Source organism: Ranitomeya variabilis, chromosome 6 (assembly GCF_051348905.1).
Source record: "Ranitomeya variabilis isolate aRanVar5 chromosome 6, aRanVar5.hap1, whole genome shotgun sequence".
Classification (NCBI taxonomy): domain Eukaryota; kingdom Metazoa; phylum Chordata; class Amphibia; order Anura; family Dendrobatidae; genus Ranitomeya; species Ranitomeya variabilis.
Window position 1 is genome coordinate 56,073,041 of NC_135237.1, and position 26,113 is coordinate 56,099,153.

At 45.8% G+C, this 26,113-nt stretch overlaps 1 protein-coding gene across 1 annotated transcript in view; it reads right to left on the bottom strand.

Moving 5' to 3' along the window:
* Positions 1-1,220: 1,220 nt before the first annotated feature.
* CUL2 (cullin 2) overlaps positions 1,221-26,113 on the bottom strand; it is a 79,035-nt gene continuing 54,142 nt past the window's right edge. The window contains exons 15-21 of the mRNA XM_077268531.1: positions 23,338-23,490; positions 20,435-20,512; positions 19,550-19,616; positions 19,064-19,266; positions 18,074-18,175; positions 14,705-14,821; positions 1,221-1,883 (exon numbers count right to left, since the gene is read on the bottom strand). Coding sequence (XP_077124646.1) covers positions 1,752-1,883; positions 14,705-14,821; positions 18,074-18,175; positions 19,064-19,266; positions 19,550-19,616; positions 20,435-20,512; positions 23,338-23,490 — 852 coding nt within the window. The 3' untranslated portion in view covers positions 1,221-1,751. The remainder of the gene's footprint in view (positions 1,884-14,704; positions 14,822-18,073; positions 18,176-19,063; positions 19,267-19,549; positions 19,617-20,434; positions 20,513-23,337; positions 23,491-26,113) is intronic.

Consider the following 26,113-nt stretch of genomic DNA (forward strand, 5'->3'; position numbering starts at 1 on the left):
TCCTTTAATACTGCCTGGTTTTGGAGTTGGAGGTGTTGTTAGGAGGCGTTTAGAGTGTTTTCTAAAGACTGTTGCTTAGTGATTTGTCTCAGAGTGTATCCTCATCCTCTCCTATTTAATTTTTCCTCCCTTTACTTCCCAGTGGGAGTGCACATATTTGTATGATTGGTATTCTCATTTATCCCTGTACGGCTTCCCGGTAGTCGGGTTTCTGCATTCGTAAACACTGCTATTTCCTACTTCGCTGGGTGGGGGAGGGGACAGAAAAGGGCTGATTTAGGAGCTCAGCAATGCACTTGGCCCCGGCCTCTTCACAATCAGAAAGTAATCCAAGGAGCAAAAATAGCGAGAGTGCCCCTAGCTTTAGGAATAGCGAAGGAGCCCCTAGCCCTATGATCTGTCAACTGTGCCGCGGTGACAGCAACATTATGTGCAACTGCGATTTGGCCAGTTTTCACAGCAAAATCATATCTAGACAATCATGTGACAGCCAGTGATCGTTAATTGAGTTTGCCTAGGGTGCTCGTGTGACATGTTCGAGTACCTGTGCCCACGTTTCGCAGCTGTTAGTCACACATGTGGGAATTGCCTGACATACATGGGCAATCCCTGCATGCTTTATAGCTGCCTAACAGATGCAAAGCATGCAGGCGCGGGAACTCAAACATGTCACTCGAGCACCCTAAGCAAACTCGAGTAACGAGCGCTTGCGAGCATCACTAGTGACAGCAAGTCACAGACAAGTAGCACAGATGTTTTTGGTCTCAGAATTGCCGAAATGGGACATGTTGGCACATAGCCTCCCAGGTAGTGGTAGTCTTGTCCTTTTTACCTTCTGATATGGAGTGGAACCAGATGTGCTCTCGCATTTACAGCTGCATCTTCTAAAATTTTCGCTCACAGACTTAAGGAAACGTCAAGCACACACAGAAAACAAATTTCAATATTACTCTACCCCCTTCCACAAGCTGTGTGTGGACAAAGCCTTATAAAGCAGATAAATCTCCCATTACATTTGCAGGTCAGATTTCAGTGGGCTTGTGGTATAAAACATCATCCATAGAATCTGCAGGAATAGGTTTTTTTTTTCTTTTTATAAAATAAGCGCTAACTAGTGCTATCAAGCAGTACATCTATAGATTTTTTTTGTAATAGCATCCTAGTGGCAAGGAGCCGAATTGAAAGACCGTTCCTGGTACCTGGAGGGAATCCTCTTGCTACACGGTACATGTCTTTATTTTTTAATCCGACAAGCAGCGATATCATGTTTGTTGTTTTGTACATTTTAAAGTAGATACAATTATTAGGTTATTTGTTTTTTTTTTAATATTACAATATTTAGTTTCAACCTTAGGTCCTTTAAGATACATAAAAAAAAAAACAAAAAAAAAAAAAAACAACTGCAATCGTGTTGAGGAAGGTGAAGGGACAGAAAAAAAAAAACTCCAAAACAAAATTACCCAACTCAAAAAAAAAAAATCTAAGATAAAAAAAAATTCCACATTCCAGAAATACTTCACTCATTCCTTTTAGTAGAGTTGTAAGAAATGTTACAATGGCATGAGCTGGAAATATTTAGAGGCATTTTGACTGACGCTCATGACGTGGCACTGGTGATGTTGTAAACAGCAGAAAAACAGGGACTGCCAAGGTGATAAGAGTATGGAGGCAAAGGCCAGCTTCTTCCAACAGGAGCACACTGAAAAGTGATGTGATGACTTCCTTTTACACGCGCCAACGGGATGACACCATCATGCTACGTAGCTGTATTCATCTGCTGACGCTTGGCTGCGCTCTATGTACTGCTTGTCTATGAGGACCTCAATACACTTCTTTATCATACTGATGCTTGGGTTAAATCGTGCTCGGGACTGGCTGATGACCTGCGGAAGGACAGGAACAGAATATTACAGTCGCGACAACAAGAAACATTTCGCCACAATCACTGAAAAAAGAAATACAGAAGAAGTTCGGTAGGATCTAGACTTCTGGTCTACAGCTTGAAGGGGTTGTCCACTAATGGCTAATTGCAGCCAACTTAATCAATTCAGGACCAATTAAAATAAAAACAGTGGACAGTAACTTCCCGTAGCGATGCCATTCCCGCGATGTGGTCAGTGCTGCTGTTCCAGGAGACTCGTGTGATTGCTGTGTAGCGTAGGGGCTGCAATCAATGAGCAGCCACTCGGCAGCTATTCCATTAGAGTGGACATCTGCCCTGATGGAATATTGATGAGTGGCAGCTTATTGGCTGCACACGCCACATGACAGAGTCACGCCACTCACCGGGAACAGCAGCGCCGACAGTGCTGGAATGTGGTCATCGAAGGAGGAATGTATATATTGTTTTTATTTTAAATACAGCACTGAATTGTTTACGATTAGTTTGTCCGGTAGTGAACGACTCCATTAAAGTATAAAAGCTTGCATAATTTTTTTTTTTTTTAATTGTTCATTGGCTTCCACCATGCTAAGTTAAGAAACTTTCCAAATTGCTTTCCTTAAAAATGTTCTACCATTTAAATTTGGGGCTGCAGTATTGCCCAGTGCCTTACGTAGGTGAGTGAACAGCAAAAAAGATACAAATCCATCAGAGCTTTGGCTCCTGACAGCTCTTTCTGCTCTCCCTTCTCTTAGTGTTAGGTACAGCAGCAGGGATAGGGGCTGGACACAGATCCATAGTGTGGACAGGTGAGAAAGCAGGTACGATCATTGAAAGGGAAGAGACACCGTGCTACAGATGAGGAAAATACCATACATGAAAAGGAAATAAATGCCTGGCGGAAGCTGTGCCGATATCGGAGCTACTGTAGATTGATACACCTTGGATACACAAACCTCAGATAAAGCACGTATTACAGGCAGAGACACTCCCACGAGAGAAAAATCTGACACTAAAAATCAGGTTGCACATAAATGAAAGAATGAAGATTGTGGATTGAAGCTTAGATTAACTTTATTTCAGAAAATAGCACTAATATATGTAAAATATATATTTTTTTATGTTAAAGGAGTCTGTACTATCAGCCTCGGACATGCATGAGTTTGTACCAAGAGACGAGTGGCTGGGCAGGGTATTTTGGTGTGTGAATGCGCTCGGACCTTTATCACCTTATCCAGTGACTGATCAATATTTGCTGCTGTAAATTTCCTTAAATCAGACATAAGATCATGTTTAAACAACGCAGGTAAGATTCAGGATTCAACCCAAATATTAGCAGATTTGGATAAAGTGAAAATTCAGGAACTGTCCATTTTTACAACATGACTTAAACAAGTGCATATCGTCCATGATATAACCACAATATTATCAAACCACTATGTGCGTTACACAGAGCAGAGTCCCAGCACAGGCCGGTGACAGCGCTGCGTGCCGATCGGCTATGAATGAGTGCGCTACGGGCCATGGACACGCAGCTGGTGAATATTTGATGAGAGCGATGCTTTGTGCACAGTGTAGTGGAGTGATGGCTTATGTAATGAACGCAGAAGGACAGCTTCTCCACAACACACGTGACCACAGATGAGGGCAGAGGACACGTCACAAGGAGCAATCTCATCCAGGAGGAGATGTATCTGCCGCAGCTCCTTACGCTTTCTACTTCAAGACACACACGGCCCCACTTTCCCATTTCTGAGTCACCTGAGCCCTATAGCGACATTCTTCTACTACTAAAGTGCATGTGTCACAGCACTGTGCAGCCCTCCGAGGCCGGCTCGGAATTATTCACTTACATCAAGGACAAAAACAAGTTTTCACATGTAATCGTTAAAGAGAAAAAGTCTCGATAATGAACATCCACATAATATCTGGAATGCTGGTGAGAAAATCCGCTTATAGCATACATTCCTATTGGCTGGCCTGCAGAAATCTCTCCGCCACTGTGTACAAGGGGATCGGGAGGTGGGACTGATCTACTCAGCATGTGTGACCACTGGAGCTGGACACATGGAGCAGAGCAGAGTGAGAGACAATGTGCTGCTGCTTTCTAGTAAGTGTGTGCTTTACTCCAGTGCTGAATTCACAGCTACACTACTCAGTACTGGTCTATAATGTCCTCCATGCTCCTGTTTCTTTTGACCATGTCCTACATAGAAACTTTACTGTTACTTAGACTGTTGTGTTTGAAACTGTAGTGTAACCCACTGCGGAATATGTTGGCGCTGTGAAAATAAAGATGATTATTATTAAATAAGTGGGCAGGAATATCTCTATGTGAGCTGTGAATGGGGCACATAACAGCTCTCCAATTTTCAGTTGTATCTAAGCTAGTTGATGAAGACCGAGGCTGCAGAGGGGAAAACTGGAGAGAAAAGCAGGATACAAGTCACCTGAAATGACTGCTACACTTTAAAAGGGGTTGTCCAGGTAAAAACAAAAACTCCCCAGGCGCTTAGTGTAATAAAAAATACTATATAAGTTCTAATATAAAGTTATATTCACCTACAGGCACCCACCTAGATCCAGTGCAGGGTGCCTTGTGGTGGTCTGAGCGGACACAAAAATAAGTCACCGTTCCACTAGCAGCAACACCGGCAGGTGACTTCTGATGACGTGCTGCTCAAGAAACCTGCCTGCTGCTAATCACAGGGCGCTGCCGTCCTGCTCCTGGTGGACGACATCTCTTCCTGTGTCCGCGTAGACCATGAAGGAGATTATGCTGGAGCCAGGTTGGTGCAAGTAGGCGAATATCACTTACTTTATTATTTTACAGCGCCAAGTCCCTGTGGAACTTTTCTTTCTGCCCGGACCACTTTGTTTTAGGCTATGTTCACACGATGCGGTTTTCGCTGCGGATCCGCAGCGGATTTGCAGCTGCGGATCCGCAGACGTTTTCCATGCAGGGTACAGTACAATGTTACCCTATGGAAAACGAAATCCGCTGTTCCCACGTTCCTTTTTTCAGCATGAAACTCCGCGCTGATTTTCTGCGGAAAAAAAGAAGTACCATGTCAATTCTTTCTGCGGATTCCGCTGCTGTTTTCCACCTGCACCAATAGGAAAAAGCAGCTGGAAACCCGCAGTGGAATCCGCAGTAGAAAAAGGACTGAAAACCGCAGTGAAAACCACCGCAGGTTTTGCACTGCGGTTTTCACAAATCAGGACCTGAAAAATCCGCAGCGAAAAAAGGATCGTGTGAACAAAGCCTAAATGTTATACTTTTCCAGGTGTAATAACAGAGGAACAGAACAGAGCAGAGTTTGGTAACTGGAGGTTACAGAATTGGTGTTTCATGGGGAATACAGGTATTTTACTAACACATAATATGCTTGGCGATCTGACAGATCCTTGTCAAGAAACTGACAGAATCAGACAACGAGAATAATTATTTTAGTGGAAAAAGCTCCATATGCAGAAAAAGAAAACCTAAAACGCAAATAACTAGACATCCAGGATTGCTGGGAAGGAGCCAATAAGTTGTATATTCATTCCTTGATCTGCATTTCATCGGCATCAGCACATGCAAATATCTCGAGCAACCACTTACCAGCCTGCAATCTGTGAGGTATGGTGGAAGGAAAATGGAAATGGCAGGGAAGTGAGCGCTGATTATACAGGGTGTAGCCATGCAAGAAGTGAAAACTAGAAATGTACGGACGCAGCCAAGGACAGTGAAGACAGCCAAGCAGTGAAATGTGCAAATGGCAACATCTCACCGAGCGAAGCAATCACTCACTGCCCTTGGTGGCAAGGACGGCCTTCTGTATTGTACAGCTCATAATGGCATTATTATCTCTTTCATTATATATTTTTCTGAAAAAAACTCACTTTATATATGAAGTCAAAGAGTTCAGTTATGAATGGTTATTTCTTTTGTACATTAAAAAATATATATACAGTACATTAATACTTACAACATTCAGCACAGAAATAATTGCAGCTGTCCATACAAGTCACATGTGTGCTAACCTGTTGGCCCATGGTGACTGTCAGATCTACAATCTACAGAGAAGGGACTTATCACTCTCATATTGAATTGTGACCTCCTGCTGTGAACAGGTAATTGAAGTAGGATATCTGCTGGAGATAGACAGGAGGTCTGGACTCGGTGTATTCAAGAGGCTGAGAAGTGACAAGTATATCACCTCCAGAGAAAAAACAGGATTTTTGGTTGCTTACCGTGAAATCTGTTTCTCGGAGCCTTCATCGGGGGACACAGGAACCATGGGTGTATGCTGCTGCCACTAGGAGGCTGTCACTATGCACAAAAAAGTGAGCTCCTTCTCTGCAGTGAACACCCCACCAACTGGCACTATGATAATCAGTGAGAAAGCAGTAGGAGAAACAACAAATTGAAATAACACGAAACAGACATCTTAACTGTAACCATATAACACAGAAACAAAGGAACAGATCAACATCGCCTGTTGCTGTGTCCCCCAATGAAGGCTCCGAGAAACAGATTTTACGGTAAGCAACCAAAAATCCTGTTTCCTCCATCGCTTCATTGGGGGACACAGGAACCATGGGATGTCCCAAAGTAGTCCCTGGGAGGGAAAAGCAGACTTCCATCAGGTTGGAGAACTCACCACTGCCGCCTGCAAAATCCTTCTGCCTAGGCTGGCATCCGCCAAAGCTGTAGGGTGGAAACCCTGTGGTGCACAGCCCAAGAGGTGCCCACTGCCCGGGCAGAGTGAGCCTTAGTTCCAGGAGGGTGCACTCTGTTCGTGATCCGGTAAGCCTCCAAAATTGCCGTTCTGATCCAGAGAGCAATAGTCGCCTTGGAGGCCGGCAGGCCTCTAAGCATATCATTTGGAATGACGAAAAAAGAATCCGTCTTCTGAAAAGAAGCCGTTCTAGCCAGATAGATCCTCACTGCCCTGACCAGGTCTAGCTTGTTCAGGGAAGAATCCAGAGGATGAGTCGGAGTAGGACAAAAAGAAGGTAGAACGATGTCCTCATTTAGGTGGAAGGTGGACACCACTTTGGGAAGTAAGGAAGGCGGAGGCCGCAGGACCACCTTATCCTGGTGAAGAACCAAGAAAGGAGGGTGAAAAGAAAGGGCCGCCAACTCCAAGACGCGCCGGATGGAGAAGATGGCCACGAAAAGGCCACCTTCCAGGACAGAAATGACAGGGAAACCTCTCTGAGAGGCTCAAAGGGAGAACCCTTCAGGGCCTCCAGGACTAGATTGAGATCCCAGGGAACCACGGGAGCCCGGTACGGCGCTACTCCCTGATGGAAGGTATTGACCTGCGGTCGGGAGGATAACGTCTTCTGAAAACGAATGGAAAAAACTGATACTTGACCCTTTAGAACTAAGGGCAAGATCCGCCTCCAGTCCCGCCTGGAGAAACGCCAAAATAGAAGGGAGAGATAATGACATAGGTGGGATGTGATTGGACTCTCACCAGTTGAAATAGGCCCTCCAGGTTCGATAGTAGATCCTGGAGGACGACGGCTTCCTAGCCTGGATCATGGTGTGAATCACCCGATCTGAAAAGCCGGACGCTTTCAGAACTGCGGTTTCAACAGCCACGCTGTCAAACTGAGCGACCGAGAATTCAGGTGGCAGATCGCACCTTGAGACAGCAGATCGGATATGTAAGGAAGCCGCCAGGGTGCGTCCACGAGAAGGTTGACGATCTCCGCGAACCAAGACCTTCTGGGCCAATCCGGTGTGATCAGAATGACTGTCACCCCCTCCACCTTGATCATCTTCAGCAGCTTGGGAAGAAGAGGAAGGGGAAGGAACAGATAGGGAAGCATGAACTGTGACCAAAAAATGGCCAGATCATCAGCGCCCACTGCGAGAGGATCGCGGGACCTGGAGACGAACCGAGGGACCTTCCTGTTCAGTCGGGATGCCATGAGGTCCACATCCGGAGTTCCCCATTGAATGCAAATCTGATGGAAGACCTCCTGATGCAGGGACCATTCCCCTGCTGCGAGACCCTCACGGCTGAGAAAATGGGCAGCCCAGTTGTCCACGCCGGGGATATGCACCACGGATATCGTCGGAACTGTCACCTCTGCCCAAAGGAGGATCTTTGATACCTCGGCCAACGCCAAGGAACGCAGAGTCCCTCCCTGGTGGTTGACATATGCCACTGCCGTGGCATTGCCCGTCTGAATTCGAATTGGCAGACCATTGAGAAGCCTTTCCCAGTGAAGGAAGGACAGAAAGATGGCCCGTATCTCGAGGACGTTGATCCGCAGAGCAGACTCCTGTGCTGACCAACGACCCTGGACAGTCAGGTGGCGAAAAACCTACCCACCGCCGAGAAGGGTGGCGTCCGTCGTCACCACCTGCCAGTGAACGGGAAGGAAGGACAGGCCCTCTAAGATGAGGGGTGATGTCAGCCACCAATTGAGAGACCGTTTGACCCGGGACGGGAGCCGAATAGGACGATCCAGAGAAAAGACAAACTTGTCCCACTGCCAAAGGATGGCCTGCTGAAGTGGTCTTGAGTGGAATTGAACGAAGGGTATCGCCTCCGACATTGCCACAATCCTCCCTAGGACCTTCATGGCTGATCGGAAGGACAGAAGCCGAGGGCTCTGAAGCAAGCCAACTTCCCGCCGGAGAATTGCTCTTTTCTCTTTGGGGAGGAAAACCCGTGACTGATGTGTGTCGAACAGCATGCCTAGAAACACGAGGCGCTGAGTCGGAACAAGGCAGGACTTCTTCCTGTTGACAAGCCACCCGAAGTGGTACAGGGTATCGAGGAAGATGGACTGACTTTCGTGAGCCTGGGAAAAAGACAGAGGCTTGATGAGGATGTCGTCAAGGTATGGAAAGAGCACTAGACCTCTGATCCTCACAATGACCATCAACGCTGCAATGATCTTTGTGAAAACCCTGAGAGCGGTTGCGAGACCGAACGGCAAACTGGAAATGATCCTGATGTACCGCAAAACACAGGAATTTGTGATGTCCCGGGAATATAGGGACATGAAGATAGGCGTCCTGAATGTCTATGGAGCACAGAAATTCCTGAGCCTCTATGGAAGCGATTACTGAACGAAGGGATTCCATCCTGAAATGTCGCAGGCGAACCCTTCTGTTCAGTAACTTGAGGAGGGAGGCGATGGATGCAAAGAAACCCGGTACCAGAGCGGGGTCTCTTGGAGGGCGGGATTCGAAGAATCGATCCCAGGGCCGAGAAACGAATTCTATTTTGTATCCTGAAGATACAACCTCCCTGACCCATGTGTCCTCCACCGAGTCGAGCCAGACGTCTCGGACAGATGCGCCGGGGTCTCGGTGAGAGTTATGCTGAGGTAGATCTTCCAGGTCTAGACCTGGTGGATCTACCTTGGGTGTAGCGGGAGCACCAAGAAGGTGTGGGCCTAAAGGAGACCTTTTTCTTATCCTGGCAAGCCGAAGGCCTCTGCTGTTGGGAGAAGGACATGACGAAAGGACCGAAATTGCCGCTTCGGAAGAGGATGGCGAGGTTTGGACTGGAGGAGAAGAGAGCTTGTGCCCCCGGTGGCGTCTTTAATAATTTGGCCCATCCTGGAATCAAAAAGACGTGATCCTTGAAAAGGCAGTCTGGTGAAGGACTTCTTTGACGACAAGTCCGCCTGCCAGGCCTTAAGCCAAACAGTTCGCCAGATAGCCACAACATTACTGGAACCCTGAGCTGCGCAAGATGCGGCATCCAGGGAGGCAGAAACCAAATACTCCCCTGCGTGAGAAATCTGGTTGGGGAGATCCGCCAGCTGTTCTGGTTGAGCTCCGGCCAGAATGCCTTGACGGAGTTGTTTGGCCCATTTGGCTACGGACTTTGAAACCCAAGTGGAAGCGAAAGTCGGACAGAGTAGACGCAGCCGCTTCAAATGCTGACCTTGCAAAGGATTCTATAATTCTGTCATTAAAATCCTTCAAAGATGCTCCATCAGTAAGCACGAGGACCGTGTTGGTAGACAGTCTAGAAACTGGCAGGTCCACGGAGGGAGAAGTTGTCCAGTTGGCGGTGAGCTCCGGAGATAAGGAATATAACACGCCAAGGCGCTTCCCTCTTTGAAAGCATCTGGTCGGATTCTGCCTTTCCCTGGCCAGAATCTCCTCAAATTCTGAATGAGGTGCAAAGACCTTGCAAGGTGGTTTAGACCGTCTAAATGACACCGCCTGATCTGCAGATTCCGTAGAGGTATCTTTGATGCCAAAGGTGTGGGTGATAGGTCCAATGAGACTCTGAGCCATATCCCTTATGTTAGCGATTTGGTCCAAATCCAGCTCCAAAGCGTCCTCTGATGGAGCGTCCGAAAACGCCTCGCCTGACTCAGGAGAAGAGGATCAGGAAGAAGTAGACCGCCGAGATGGACCAAGGGGCAAGATGAAACTGGAAGAGGACTCAGACCGGCGCTCCTGCTGGATCTTTTGCGGCCTGTATTTGAAGGCCAGAGCATCCTGTGACCAGATGGCTACCGCGGGAGTCTGCAGGGGCAACCTATCAAGTACGGACACCAGGGTCTGAGACACCCTGGTGAGATCTGCCACAGATTGTGACAGAGAGGAAGCCCACCCTGGGATAGGGGTTTCGCTCTCACCTGGGACAGAACGGGGCTCCTGGGTGGTGGGTACAGTGGGTTTGCTGCAGTCCTGACAAAGGGGAGAGGACTGACCTGAGGGAAGCCTGCATTTACAGGAAGAGCATACAAAGTGTCCGACCAGAGCAGAAGAAGAAGAGGAGGAGGAGGCAGGAAGACGAGGACGTTCTCCCTTTGAATAAGACATGATGAGCAGACCCACTAAGTGATGCCAGCAGGTTAGGGGACAGTAAAATGCAGAGCAGAGCTACTGGCAGTACTGTGCAGTGATCCTGATTCAGCGTTCGGGTGCACAGCTGCTGTGTAGGAAGAGGGTACTCCGCAAGAAGGAGGCACTATCTGGCTGCGCAATTCAGAAAGATGGTGGCCGCAAGAGGATGCCCAGGTCCAAGCAGGGAAAGCGCGCACTGAAAAGCCCGCTCTTGAAAACCGGAAGAGGGGGCGGAGCCCAAACGCTGTGTCCAGGGGCAGCAAGAAGGGGCTGGCTCCGGGGGGGGGGGGGGGGGGGCGGAGCTAACCACCGAAAGGAAGGAGCTAAGAGACGGGAGGGAGAAAAGCCTGCCCGAAGAGCAGGAAGAAAAGGGCGGAGTCAACGCTGCAGCTAGGACCGAGAGAAGCCGGGACCTAGATTTGCAGCTGGTGCCCACCGGCACGTGGGGGTGCGGCACGGAGGGCCCTGGAACACCGAAAACGAAAGCGACCGGGGCCCCAATACCCCCAGAATCAAAGGGGGAAGACCCAATTATTGAAAGCTGCAGCTAGACCCCAGAGAAGCTGGGACCTAGGCTACAGCTGATGTCTGCCCGAGTATGGGGAAGCGGCGTGGAAGCTCTAAAACGCCGAAGGTATGCCTGAATTAAGGGGAAAGACCCCTAAGGCCCTCTAGTAAAATAAAGGGAATCTGTTTTTTTGGTTTTTTTTAAGCTAAAATTCTCATCTTTCTTCTTATCCTCTTCACCGACACTTGGGGGGGAAAAGGGAAAAGTACCTCGCCGTCCAGGAAAATTTGGACGTCCGAAGAGCTTGCGATGTGGGATGCCCGCGTCTCCTCCAACCGACAGGCTCTGGTGGGCGAGTGGGTGGGAGCCCGAGGCAGGACCGGGTCCAGATCACCTCAACACGCTTCTGTGTTAGGGGCTGGGGTCCTGTCGACTAGACATATGAGGATACGGGGTGGCAGTACACGTCGTACTCATAGTCTCTTTGTGGGAGTACAGTTGTGACTATTCACACTGTATCCCTCCAGGTACCTGAAAAGAAACGATGCACACTGAGGTAGAAATGGGTCTAGTGAAAGGCCCGTGTCCTCCTCCTACTGACACTAAGCTAAACTGATTATCCTAGTGCCAGTCGGTGGGGTGTACACTGCAGAGGAGGAGCTAACTTTTTTTGTGCATAGTGTCAGCCTCCTAGTGGCAGCAGCATACACCCAAGCGATGGAGAAAACTGGTTTGATCTTCAAAAGGAATTAAGCCGGCTGGTTTTCATAGGAGTACGGTCATAACAGAAGAAGGTATGGGGTCATGGAGTGGGAGGCGGGTTGGGGTGTTGACTATGATGATTGAAATGGTGCACCTCCTGGCCGAGCGATGTAAATGCAACTATCAGATATTGACAACAGTATTTCAGAAGCTGACGGTTAGAGGCAGATGATGGCTGAACAACAAGCAACACTGCAGGCTCTGCTTCTGATCCTGCTTTAAAGACAGGGACCTGACATATGATGCGCTAATAGATCATAAGTCGAAAAGGGGACTTGTCACGATTTTACTACAGAAATCAGTGGAATAGCGGTGTATCAGCTGACTAGTGGAGGTGCCACGCTTCGCATATTGAAGACCTATCACAGAATAGGTCAATTTGCAAGTCCTGGATAACCCCTTTAACAGAACAGAAAAAGAAGCCTGTATAATTTTTATCATTTTTCTGTATAGCTGAATCTTATTTTAAAAGTAAATCTGAGAAAGGAAAAAGATAAACATTTCAGTAACAAATTCATGTTATCGATTGGAGTCTAACAGTTCGATAGTTTGTGCCATGTCGCATTACTTATTTGTGCGCAGGAGGGGACTAATATTTAGCGCTTACACAATAACTTTGCCTTTTCTTTTGCAGCCTCTACTTGACATTAAAGAAAATCCGTCATCCGATTTATCCATACAAAATACTTACATTAGACCTGATGAGGCTGATGTTCTTACAGTGAAAAATCCATCTCAGAATTGCAGTCTAATTCTTTCTGACAGCTCCTCAGTGCTCCTCCTCCCTGCTGCGGAGATCTCACACTGCTCAGTACAAGCTGCAGCTGTCAGGCTGGGTAGCTGGAGACTGAACATACTTGGACTCATGAGCGCACTTGCTCTATAACTGGACTCACAAAATGCTCATCCTAATATCAGGATTACACAGCCATTCTGTCATGATTTTGAAAGTAAGTACACTCAGGCCTAAGAGGTCTACCCAATTCAGTTTGTATTATAGAACCTCATGATAAATCCCTTTTACAGGAAATCTGTCATCAGGTTCGTGTTATCTCATCAGAGAGTAGCATAAGGTAGAGAAAGGGACCCTGATTCCAGCAATGTATCACTTACTTTACTGGGTGCAGCAGTTGTGAAGCAATGAGAGTTTTCTCTGCTGTGGATGTAGAAGTGTTCAAAAAGTGAATCCCATCTACAGCGCTGATTAGCAGGTTTCTATGTACATTGTATATTGACAGTAAGCTGCTAATCAGTGCTGGGAGCGGGGTTGGACCAGGAGGTACAAGGGAAGCTTGTCTGGCAGTGATAATCTGCTGATAATACACTGACGGTGCTAAAACTGCAGCACAAAGCATAGTAAGTGACACATTGCTGAATTCAGTGTCTCAGCTCCCACCTCATGGTGTTCTCAGATTAAGTAGCAAAAATTTGATGAGATATTCCTTTAAGTGCTGCTGCTTTACTTAAAAGTAGTAAACTGCTTATATTGCCTCAAAAACATACCCCTAAATCTGCAGCCTCTAAATCATAGGATCCTGCGCAGTGCTTACAAGTTTGACAGCTGCAGTGGTCGGTCTCCTAGGCAACGAACAATAAAACTAAAGAAAAATGTTAATATCTCAAGAAAGGCTGCAAATTTTAACAAGCAGTAAATTGCAGACCTGATTGTCTTTACAAGCACTATCCGGCAATAGCCGACTGATTTTAGGTGGAGAAGGCGAACCATCAAAGATTTGGGGATGGAAGTGGAATGTCTGATCTTTTTTGGTTTCGCAGGAGACAAACCACCATCAGAGATGTCTGGCAGCTGCTTTCTCCATTAAAAGGGGGGTGAACATAGTGGGGTTTCCTTTAGTAATGGGCCGTCGTAACCTTCACATTTGTAGACGTCTCCACTTGTGCGTTTCAAAGACTAAGCTGAGAGAGTCACGGGACAGGACTGTAACTAGCGCTACCTAGAAAAGGAAATGGGCATGACATTCAATTATTCTCCTGATTAAAGACAACCTCCCCATAACCATCACATAGGAGCAGACAGTGGAGGCTGTGTGGTGTAATGAGAACGTCATGGCGTCCAAAGTGGAAAACGAGGTTATGTTAATTCTTAGATCTGCAGAATTGGGGTCAGGACATGTGTTGAACATTTTTCCCCCATCTTACAATGTGGAACTTTCATGGATGTCTCCCCACGGCTCCGCTCACGCAGATGTCGCGATCTGGACCCAGAGACGTTGGTGCGACCGCCACCTCTTAGTCCTGTGCAGTTAGGACGCAGCTACGAATAATGGGAATTGTACCGTAAAGATGATAAATTCCTGATCCGGTTACTCCTCATAAACTGCTGATCTGTCACTGGCCATGCTTTACACTGCAGCTGCTTTTTCTGATAGGAGGTATGTCAAGAACACACCTATCAGAAAATTAACTTATGGAGAGCAGATTTTGACAAGATATTTCTAAACAGATAGACCAACAGAATTGTTAATTACCACTTATTGGTTTGGTGGAATTCTGCTTTTAAAAGTAAAAAAAAAAAAAAAAATAGTAGTGTCACTCAAAATACCTTTTAATTGGAATTTCAGTTATTGGTGAGAGAATTAGAGGAAAAAATTAAAATAAATGAAAATGTGACAAGTGCGGCTTTTGGTCATAGTAACCACCACCATGAGGACACCCCGCTCTGTGGAGCACAACATGGCTCTCAGCGTCATAGATGAGTCCTTACCTCCTGGATCAATGTGTTGTGTCGTAGTATTTTGCGGGCTTTCATGATACGGACTATAGCAGCTTGAAGATACATTTTTCGGTCTTCGTCTACAGCACTTCGGGTCTGTTCCACTTCCTATAGACACAAGGACAGGCAATTAGGCAGAGTAGTGATGGCGGCACGTCATCCTCCCTACATTCACCGTCACACTGTGTCCCTGAAAACGATACGAAGTACAACCCACGCCCTATTGGTGATACTTAACCCTTTATTTTTTCCATAAGTTCGAGTTAAACACCAGATTGAATTCTGAGAGCAGATCTCCCGAATCCACAATGATGTGGCCACGACTCTGCCTCATTCAAAAAAAACTCCTTTCTGAGGCATGAAGCGGGCAAAGCAGGCGCGGTGCAGCCACGAAGCGGGCAAAAAGACACGACAAACCTTTCACTGCTGCAGGGTTTTTTGTGATTGTATAAAAAGCACATCACTTGATTTTGCAGGGAACGACCATTCCAAACGCAAGTGTCAAACTAATGTTTATGGAGTAATTTGAAAACTTCAGCAGTATATGGCAGCATCATAGTCGCACCCAAACCATGACCCACCAGCTCTGTTTTTTCTAAAGCCCTCAATGGACTTGTAACAGCGACAGTCATTTCTCCTATCTTTATGATACACAGGAGCTCTCTCTTTGCCGAGCACTCCTACGTTCTCCATGAAAAAGCCACTGCCAGACATTTCTGGCGGTGGCTTATCTCAGGGAGAAGAAAAAGATCGTCAGTCCGAAACCAGATATGCCAGGTCCCGACCTCCCATGATATCATCTGGTCAGGGCCCCCATACACATTAGACTGTAGGAAAACCAGTCAATATCAGTGGGTTCAGATGATGTTAGTAAGACTAAAAGCCTCGCATACACTAAGCTGAAAACAATGCAAAAAAATCCAGGAAAAATCAAAGGTTAATAGATAAACTAGGTCAACAGACGGGCGCTCACTGCCCTCAAACCGCACTACTGCCAAAAGTAGCTCCTGGGTTAATATGAATCCACATGCCGGCCATCAAACCCTGTGTATCTACACTCACTAAAAAGCTTTGAAGTGTAGTCACATGAAATAGTTAGACTATCTGCCAAACACGTGATTACAATTAATCCAGAAAAATATCACAGGTTCATTTCTAGGACATTAATGAAAGTAAATGATGCAGTAAAAGAATGGACAATGGATAGCAAGCCATTATATCAAATTCATTAATGTGGTATTCCCATCTCATATAGTCATGGCAAATGCATAAAATAGGTCAAAAATAGAGAGTAGACTAGTGATGAGCGAACGTGCTGGGATAAGGTGTTATCTCAGCATGCTCAGGTGCCTTCGGCGTGCTCGAATAATATGTTTCAGTCTTGCGGCTGTTCAGCAACCAGTATAAAAACCTTTTCCAATTTATAGTGTACAGTGGGGTGGGGTTGTGTACAGCACATAAGAATAGGAGATCTGTAATTACAGTATATTAGGATCAGTATAACATGGATGCTTGTGTATTACAGTGCATCAAGTGGAGATGCAAGAGGCTAGAAGACATCGAGGTATAACATACCACAGCAACTCAGTGTGGTCTGTGTGTAGGTAGAGAGATAATAAACCCTTTAGAAGCAGCTGTGCCCTCATCTACTAGATCAATCCTTTATAAGCAGCCATGTCCTTCTCTTGAAGATTTTATTGAAAACAACTTATCTATTCAGCGGATAAGCAGTACAGGGCACTTTAATCCCCATTAGAATGATATGGCTCCAGTCATTCCTCATGGGGCGGTCGAGCACTGCACTCTGCTTTTATTAGCAGCCCTACAGAGATAGATCGGAGTGGTAGTCGGGCATCCAACCTGACAATTTATTTTGTAGAGGGAATAAAAGTGCCTCATTGTGTCTAAATATTTCCCATTTTGTTATTCAGATGTTGTATTGGATCACCTTCCCCTCCCAAAAGGGAATCTCACCAGATTTGATGCTTATGCCGGTAAAATGTAAATAAAACCTGCACCACTGTAATACTGAATGAAATCATCTAATGATTTACCAAGCTCATGCTTTTGAGAAAAGTCTTATAATTTTGTATTCTCTCTTTATTGTGTTTTTTTCAGAAGTGATAATTCCCCTTTAAGATACACCATTATTCTTTGCAGATTTTCAGCTCTACTCACAAGGTCAAGGAGGGGTGTACAATCAGATCAGCCTGCGTACCAAGGAAAGGAGAAGTGAGAGCGCTGGCTCTTGTGTTAAAACAGAATTTCTTTATTGACCACATGAAATCCTCATACAGGAAAGCTAACACAATGCAAGACTCCGGTATATGTATTTAACGCGCTCGATAACGACAGGTTCTGATGGATTTGGAGTGCTGGTAATTCTGGTGCGATTGCCTTATTCAGATGTGAACATACAACGAGTTGTTTCCCAGTTAAATAAAAATGGATGTAATGTTTTCTATCTTCAGATGTAGAGACCGAAGTGTGATGACAGCGATGCAGCCGCATAGTGTCATAGTGGATGTGGTACACCGCTAGTGGCGGACATCGCGCCTGATGATATATTATGTATACTCAGAAGAACGATAGGGTCAATTAAACATTTGTATTAAAGGGGTTATTTCAAAGAACAAAAAAAACTTTATTCAGGATTTGAACAGGGAAGGAAAACGGCGATCGCAAGTAGAGAGGAGCCGCTGGGTCAAGACTAGGGACGCCGACTGGACCGGACCGAGCTGTAGGTATTTTTTTTGCCTTGCAGAGCGGATTTGGGACATATACACAGCATTCTAGAATGCGGTATGAGGGCATACAGGTGCTGGCCTTACTTTATAGGGGAAAAGCCTGGCGACAGGTTCCCTTTAAGCCATTGAATAATACCCTGCAATACTGCGGTGCACTATGCCTGTTACTGTGCTTAGGGCGCACCCCGCATGGCCTTAATGTGCAACAATATCCTGCAGAGTTTCTGGACTTTTCTACCATCGAGACCATCATTGACTGGCAATTGCAAAGGAAGCTGCCAGCAGTAGACTTTGAGGATTTCCATGCCCAAGTGCATTTACACATTTATATTGTCAATGTAAGCACACTTACATCCACGTCTACATGGTCCATATCTATCCATCAGTGGTCCGTTGGTTTTGACAGGACAGAATTGTCCAGCAGGCCCATTAAAAAATAAATACACCCCCCCCCCCCCACACACACACACATAACAATGATGGCAACATATCAGTCTTCTGGTACGGTAAATATCGCTAGGCAATAGATACCGTTTTGGCACACAAATGTGAATTTCCACAAATTAGATGTGAACGAGAACTAGGTAACCCACTGGTAAAAAATTAAACTTACCTGTGGGGTATCCTTTTGCATTGGTGTAGTGATTTTGAATTTCGTCCTTTTACTGCTGAAATTCATATTTAATGAAAATATCGATTCGACGTCCACATCTTCCTGCAGTGGAATAAAAAAAAAAAAAAGAAGATTCATGGATTTTTTATAGCCTGTAGTCATGTAACGGAGTCATGTATAGAACGACATCACAGCAGAGACTCGTAAGAAAGGAAACAAAATGTGTCACTTAGTGGGATAAATTAGAATCAATCATTACTTGTCCCGATGGCCAATCCTTCATCTCTACATGCGTCAGATTAGACCATAGCAAATCCAATAGAAAGTGGAGGATAAGCTGTTTGTTTTCTTCCATCTCAACCATGGATTCCAAAATATGTTTTCAGTTTAGGAAAGTAAAACAATAATGCAAACTGGCTGACCATCTAATGTGTCTGGTGTATAGACTTCCCTTTGAAGACAAATGTCAAGAGAAAAGAATTGGGTGCTGGATACCTGGCCAAGGTAAAGGGGTTGTCCTGTTCGAAAGATTATTGCTCCAGGGTCCAGCAGAGCCTCCGATCCTCCACTCTTTGTTAATAGGCTGCAGCGTCATGTGTCTGATCTCACTTTGACAGCACTGCAGCCAATCACTGAGCTCAGCGCTGCCGCCAATGTAGCTGGCTCAGTCAAGAAAGACTGGAGCAACGACGAGAAGCAACCCTGTACTCTGGTAGGGCGAGTATTAGCTCAGTTTGGTTTATTGCCCTCCGTGGAGTCTTTGGAGCATTAATCTTTGCACCAGTAAAACCCCTTTAAGCAGATGGACATATATAGATGCCCAGATGGGTTTTGGACTATAAATCAATTTGTTGACTACAATCTAAAGCCCATGAGAACAATTAGAAATCTATCCTATCTGGAAAACATAGCGCTGTACGATCCTCGGGCTCCAGCTGATGATACGAGGGATCTTCTCTTAAACTCGACTTGCGACATCATTAAACTAACCTTGTCAGAATCGTGGTTTAACATTTTCACATCCAGCAGAGATTTGATGGTCTTGGTCAGCTCCTTCTCATTCATCTGAGTGCTGTCTTGTAGCTCCTTATAGGTGACCGATTCGCTGTTGTTGAAGGCAAGCAGGACGGCCATTTGGTATGTAGTCACCATAGCCACGTAGGGTTTAGACAAGTAGTTCATTTTCACTTCACCTGTACAGAAAGGAAAAAAAAAAAGTTGATTAAATGTATATTTAAATATATAAATTCATCTTTACGTAACGTGCACATGAGCCGCACTGCCATTACAGAAAACGTCTAATAGAACATGCCATGATTCGTCTTGGTTGTATCTGACCCATCAAGTCAATAGTCACTCATTATACAAATGCACAATATTACGAACTCTTCACATAAACGCAACATGCAGCGATGCACATACGTATATTCCCCATTGCCAAGCCCCAGCTGCAGCACCACCTCCGACCCATCTTACCTGTGCACAAGTAGTGCAGCCACGTCAGCTTCCTGCCGCTGAAGTGCTGGTTGTAAAATAATTCAAACTGGAGACAAAAGCAAAACACACATGGATGGCATCAATCACAGGGAATTTCTAGCAGAAAATTTATAAAAAAAAAAAAAAAAAATAGAAAATTGCTGACAAGTTTGAGAGCAGGTGTGGGAGCCATCTGACTGTACCCTTATAGGAAATGTTGGGAGTGGGGAAGAAAAAGGAATCTCCCCGCTGAGCAGAAGGTGCATGATTATGGGGGAGTATGGGGTGTGTAGGTAGTAAGGGATTGCTGTGGGAGCCATCACTGGAGGGGTCACATTGATCATAGGAACAGGGGTCCTAAATGCTGTTTGAATGAAGCGTTGGTCACGCATGGCTGCTGTCACTCACAAACAGGCAATCCCTGCATGAGCTGAGGCTGTAGACTAGATATGAGACATGCAGCCGCGGGGACTCGAACATAGTATTCGAGCACGTCCGAACATACTCTTAGCACCCGAGCATGCTCAGATAACACCTTATCCCAGCACGCTCGCTAATCACTACTCCTGTGCTCTCTATGAGAGCGCGGCTGCCTGTCATCTCACAAAAGAACCGGCAGCCAGATATTGGACAGGCCAGATCCTTATCTCCCAGACTTCAACTTATTAGTCTAGTATGTACGGGGGCTTCTAGGGAGTTTCAGAGAAAGCCTAGCGTCACACCCAGCTACTTCCCATCAGTCCCAGAGTGTTTGACTGGAGCGTCAGTGTGCCTACTAGACCACCACTCCATTCATACAAGAGGGACCCCCCAACAATTAAAACCGATCCTTGAGGTGATCCTAAACATAACAAAACAGCAGAACTTCTGAAAGCTGGCACTTACCATCTGAACACTCTTTTCCAGTTCCTGAGGGATGGCAAATGTGGAGGATGGAGCCTGAGTCAGCGGCCATGCGCCAGCCTGAAATAAGTGTGCGCAGGAATTATACACTAAATTCCACTACGGTACAGGTGGGACACTGCCCCAGGCCTCATTCACATGGGTTTTCTTATACGTAAAATAAGACCATTTCTCGTCATTGTATCTGCCTTTTCACCATCAGTGCTTTGTCTGTGATTTTCGTCCATGTCAAAAAACAAAAAGCAAAGCTTGGCCTAGCCATTACAATGTTTATACTGGATGATGTCAGGGTACTGTTACATTCACCGAGCCATGGACTAATTTTGATCAGTGACTCGGACCACACATGGACAGATGGGTAGGGGTGCAACACATCAGTTGTGGAGCTGAATAGGAGTGGATCTCCTGTACCCCACTGCGGCTACTAAAGCGTTGTCAGAACTGTGCAGCTCCACAACTGCTCACATCCGGCCACCACTGCCACCAGCTGAACGGCAGGGGTGCTGGGTACTGCAGCCCAAATGATCTGATATTGATCACCTATCCTAAAGATAAGCCATCAATCCATTAATATAGAATAACTGGACAACCCCTTTAAGAATCATGTGAACACGTCAGCCGATCAGTAGTTGCAGTGATCACATGTTCGTCCGGACCGAGCCGCTAGTGCAGAACTGGTCTTTTACATCCTGCTCCAGACCAACAGATTCGTGACAGCTGCAGCCAATCACTGGCCACAGCGGTAACAAGTGAGCAGGTAACTTGTTTGGCCAGGAACATTACTTGAATTGTTTAATTGCTCTGGCTCCAGAGGAAGGTCCGGAGTGTAATGAATTAGCGCTGTGCGAGCACTATAAATGCAATGTGTGAACCTGCACATACACATCATACTAACAGGGCAAATATGTACAGAAGCAATGATCGCCCGCTGCATGCTGGGGAGGAAAGTTTCCGGCAGTTCTGCTGCAGATCCGATAGTGGAGCTTACAGGTGGTGACAGATTCGCATTGTGCGGCTGTCATTACCGGTGTGGGTGAAGTCACCAGAGCTGTCAGACCGGTGCGGCCGCCTATTTGCCAATCACCCAGGTTCAGCAGTACAAATACACCGTCAGCCTGGGCTGTGCCGCCAGTACACAGATTATGTTATCAAGTTCACAAGTCAATTAATAACATTTAAAAAAGAAAACTGATAATAAATTGAGCTATAAAGAGCTCATGAGTCCAAGTACATTGAATCTTTTCCCACCCAGCCCAAGAACTGCAGCTTGTACGGAGCAGTGGGAGATCTCAGCAGCAGGAAGGAGGAGGGACACTGAGGAGCTGTCAAGTACCGTATATACTCGAGTATAAGCCGACCCGAGTATAAGCCGACCCTCCTAAGTTTGCCACAAAAAACTGGGAAAACTTAATAACTCGAGTATAAGCCTAGGGTGGGAAATGCAGCAGCTACCGGCAAATGTCAAAAGTAAAAATGGATACCAATAAAAGTAAAATTAACTGAGACATCAGTAGGCTAAGTGTTTTTGAATATCCATATTGAATCAGGAGCCCCATATAACGCTCCATAAAGTTTATGATGGCCCCATAAGATGCTTCATATTAAAATATGCCCCATATAATCATGCATAAAGGTTAATAATGGCCCCATAAGATGCTCCATAGACACATTTGCCCAATATAATGCTGCACAAATGCTGATTATGGCCCCATAAGATGCTCCATAAAGATATTTGCCCCATACAATGCTGCACAAACCTTGATTATGGCCCCATAAGATGCTCCATACAGACACTTGTCCCATATACCGTAATGCTCCACAAATGTTAATTATGGCCCCATACAGACATTTGCCCCATATAGTGCTGCACAAACGTAAATTATGGCCCCATACAGACACTTGCCCCACATAGTGCTGCACAAAGGCTTATGGCCCCAAAGATGCTCCATACAGACACTTGCCCCATTTGCTGTTGCTGCGATAGAAAAAAAAAAAAATCACATACTCACCTCTCCGTCATTCAGGCCCCCGGCACTTTCAATATTCACCTGCTCCTCGTTCCGGTGCCGCTCCATCTTCAGCGTCTTCTGCACTGACGTTCAGGCAGAGGGCGCGCACTAACCACGTCATCGCGCTCTCTGACCTGAGCGTCACTGCAGAAGACGCTGAAGACGGAGCGGCGCCGGAATGAGGAGCAGGCGAATATCGCGCAGCTCTCCCCCTCCTCATTATACTCACCTGCTCCTGGCGCTGTGCAGTCCCTGCTTCCCCGGCAGCTTCTTCCTGTATTGAATGGTCACCGTTACCGCTCATTACAGTAATGAATATGCGGCTCCACCCCTATGGGAGGTGGAGCCGCATATTCATTACTGTAATGAGCGGTACCATGTGACCGCTCAGTACAGGAAGAAGCTGGGGTGCCAGGTAGCCGGGGACCTGCAGGGACCGCGCCAGGAGTAGGTGAGTATAATTAGACAGAGTATATACGGTAGGTTAGGTGGGCACTGACTGATTGTAAACTTTCAAAATCGAATAATGGCCAATCCTAGATGGAATATCAGAGGAAGTACACCAGTCTCATTAGGTCACTTCAAGTTAGGGTTTTGTAAAATCTCGTGATAGATCGGCTTTTAATTCTTATGTGAGGGAAATTACATTGTTAGTACTGATCTATATAAAAAAAAAAGATATATATCAATTACTCCAATTGAGCCATTTAAACTCCAACTACGAAGACAAAAAGTTGTGACATCCATTTATGATACTTTTGCCCCCTTCTTGTCATCCACCCACAGTGTAGATCTTCTTTTCACCTTCAGTAGGAACACCAAGGTCAGATCTGTAGGTTAGACATAGTATAGGACACAACTGAAGGGACAACTCACCTGTAATACATAGATCTGAAAGCTGATGCCCAGATCGACCACGGTGTCTTGGTTTCTGATGAAGTTGTTAAACTTGTTATTTAGGTCGGCACTTACGCTCATGTCCGTGTACATTCGATGCAGCTTGCTGGTGAATTCATACCCGCACGCTTGCTGTAACAAAGTATGTAACACTGATTAGAACTCCTGATCAGGTGAGAATTACTATTCACATCATCAAACCACTAAAAAGGTGAATATTCAAGTTTTAAAATGATCCACTAGCTGATAACTTCCCGATCGCTGGGTGGGGGGTTCTGACCTCTGAGTCAGCCCCAAATCTGACAACCTCTACCATTTTATTAGAGTATTTTAATCTAAGACGTTTTACTATTAAAACAATGGAATAAATAGAAGAGAGGGGAGCACATGGAAAAGATCAAAGAGCTCCTTGTTGAGTGCCGGATTGTGCTCGATAGAGAATGCTGCTTGTTGCCCCCTACAAAGTCTTTATATAACTTATTGAAGGGACTTGACCCATCAAATCTTGGCCCCCTCTGCTCAAGAGCCTTGATAATATGCTACCTCCATTGTCCAAAAGGAGGCAACAGAGATAAAATACACTGCTCAAAAAATAAAGAAAATACTAAAATACCACATCCTAAACATCGCTGAATGAAATATTACACTTGCAAATCTTTATTCATTACACAGTGGAATGTGTTGAGAACAATAAAACATAACAATGATCAATGTAAATCAAAATTAATACCCCGTGAAGTTCTGGATTTGGAATGATACTCAAAATCAAAGTGGAAAATCAAATTACAGGCTGATCCAACTTCAGTGGAAATGCCTCATGACAAGGAAAAGATGCTCAGTATTGTGTGTGGCCTCCACGTGCCTGTATGATCTCCCTACTGTACAACATGCTCCTGATGAGGCGTCAGATGGTCTCCTGAGGGATCTCCTGGATAGTCTGTGGTGCAGTGTGACGTTGGTGGATGGAACGAGACATGATGTCCCAGATGTGCTCAATCGGATTCAGGTCTGGGGAACGGGCGGGCCAGTCCATAGCTTCAATGCCTTCATCTTGCAGGAACTGCTGACAAACTCCAGCCACATGAGGTCAGGCATTGTCCTGCATCAGAAGGAACCCAGGGCACCAGAATATGGTCTCAAAAGGGGTCTGAGGATCTCATCCCAGTTCCTAAAGGCAGTCAGGCTACCTCTGTTTAGCACATGGAGGGCTGTGTGGCCCTCCAAAGAAATGCCACCCCACACCATTACTGACCCACTGCCAAACCGGTCATTCTGGAAGATGCCGCAGGCAGCAGAATGTTCTTCATGGCATCTCCAGACTCTGATGTCTGTCACAAGTGCTCAGCGTGAAACTGCTCTCATCCGTGAAGGTGACAGGGTGCCAATGTTGAATCTGCCAAACATAGTGTTCTCTGACAAATGCCAATCGCTATGCACTGTGTTGGGCTTGTGGACGTTGGGCTCTCATACTGCCCTCGTGGAGTCGGTTTCTGACAGTTGGAGGTGACACATGGATATTTGTTGCCTGCTGGAGGTCATTTTGCAGGGCTCTGGCACCGCTTTTCCTGTTCCACCTTGCACAAAGGAGGAGGTAGCAGTCCTGCTGCTGGGTTGTTGCCCCCCTAGGAACCCCTCCATGTCTCCTGGTATCTGCCAACTTCTGTGGGTTATAGACACTGCCTCATGCCACTGTACAGTATCTCTAGGGGCGAGAGCAATGAAAATGCAAAAGTGACCAAACCAACAGAAAAAAAAGGATGAGAACAGAAATGGTCTGTGGTCACCCCCTTCAGAACCACTCCATTATAGGGGTTGTCTTGCTAATTGCCTATCATTTCTACCTGTTGTCTATGCCATTTGCACAACTGCAGGAGAAATCTTTTCACTATTGTTGTTGCTTCACAACTGCACAGGTTGATTTCCCAGAAGTGTGATTGACTTGGAGTTATATTGTATTGTTTAAGTGTTCCCTTTAGTTTTTTGAGCAGTGTCTATAATAACTTTATAAATTACCCCAATTTATTAATCCCTGCACTAAGTTTCAAGGCCCCCTGCTACCCAAGGATCAATAGTGCAAGCTTTGGATATAAAAAAACAAACATGCACAACTTTGGCTGTCTGTCCCTTTAATACAAGTCTTCTAAAGCCGGCTTAGGTGTTCTCGTAGATGACCCCAGCTGCCTCTGCTACTATATGTACGGTATTCGCCCATTGATACACTACCCCAAACTAACGCAACACAGGAGATGGTCAGAGGTGGATCTGTGTACAACTCTGAAGGAAATTAGCACCAAAGATTCTCATGAAGCATCCTATGTTTACAGCGCCCATCCTATGTTTTACAGTACTTTTCTAAATAAGCAGTTCAGGCCATTTATAAGACAACCACCACCTTTCTGAAAGACTCAAGATCACTGTTAACTTCCCATCCTTGAATGTCTTTTTGTCTTGAAGGGTCTAAAACTCTGGTCTGAATAATTTACTAATTTGAGTTTTTCATCACTACAGTAAAAGGAATCTGTCACCAGCCTGATATAGGGGCAGAGACTCTGATTCCAGTGACGTGTCACTTACTGGGCTGCTTGCTGCAGTTTTGATGAAAGTTTTCTCTGCGGCAGATCTCCCAGTTCTCTGATTGCTGAGCTCTGTATATCCCCGCCCTCCCCACGGATTGGTCGCTTTCTGTGTACACTGTGCATAGGCAGAAAGCTGACAATAAATGGTGGGGATGGGGTTATACAAAGCCCATGAATAT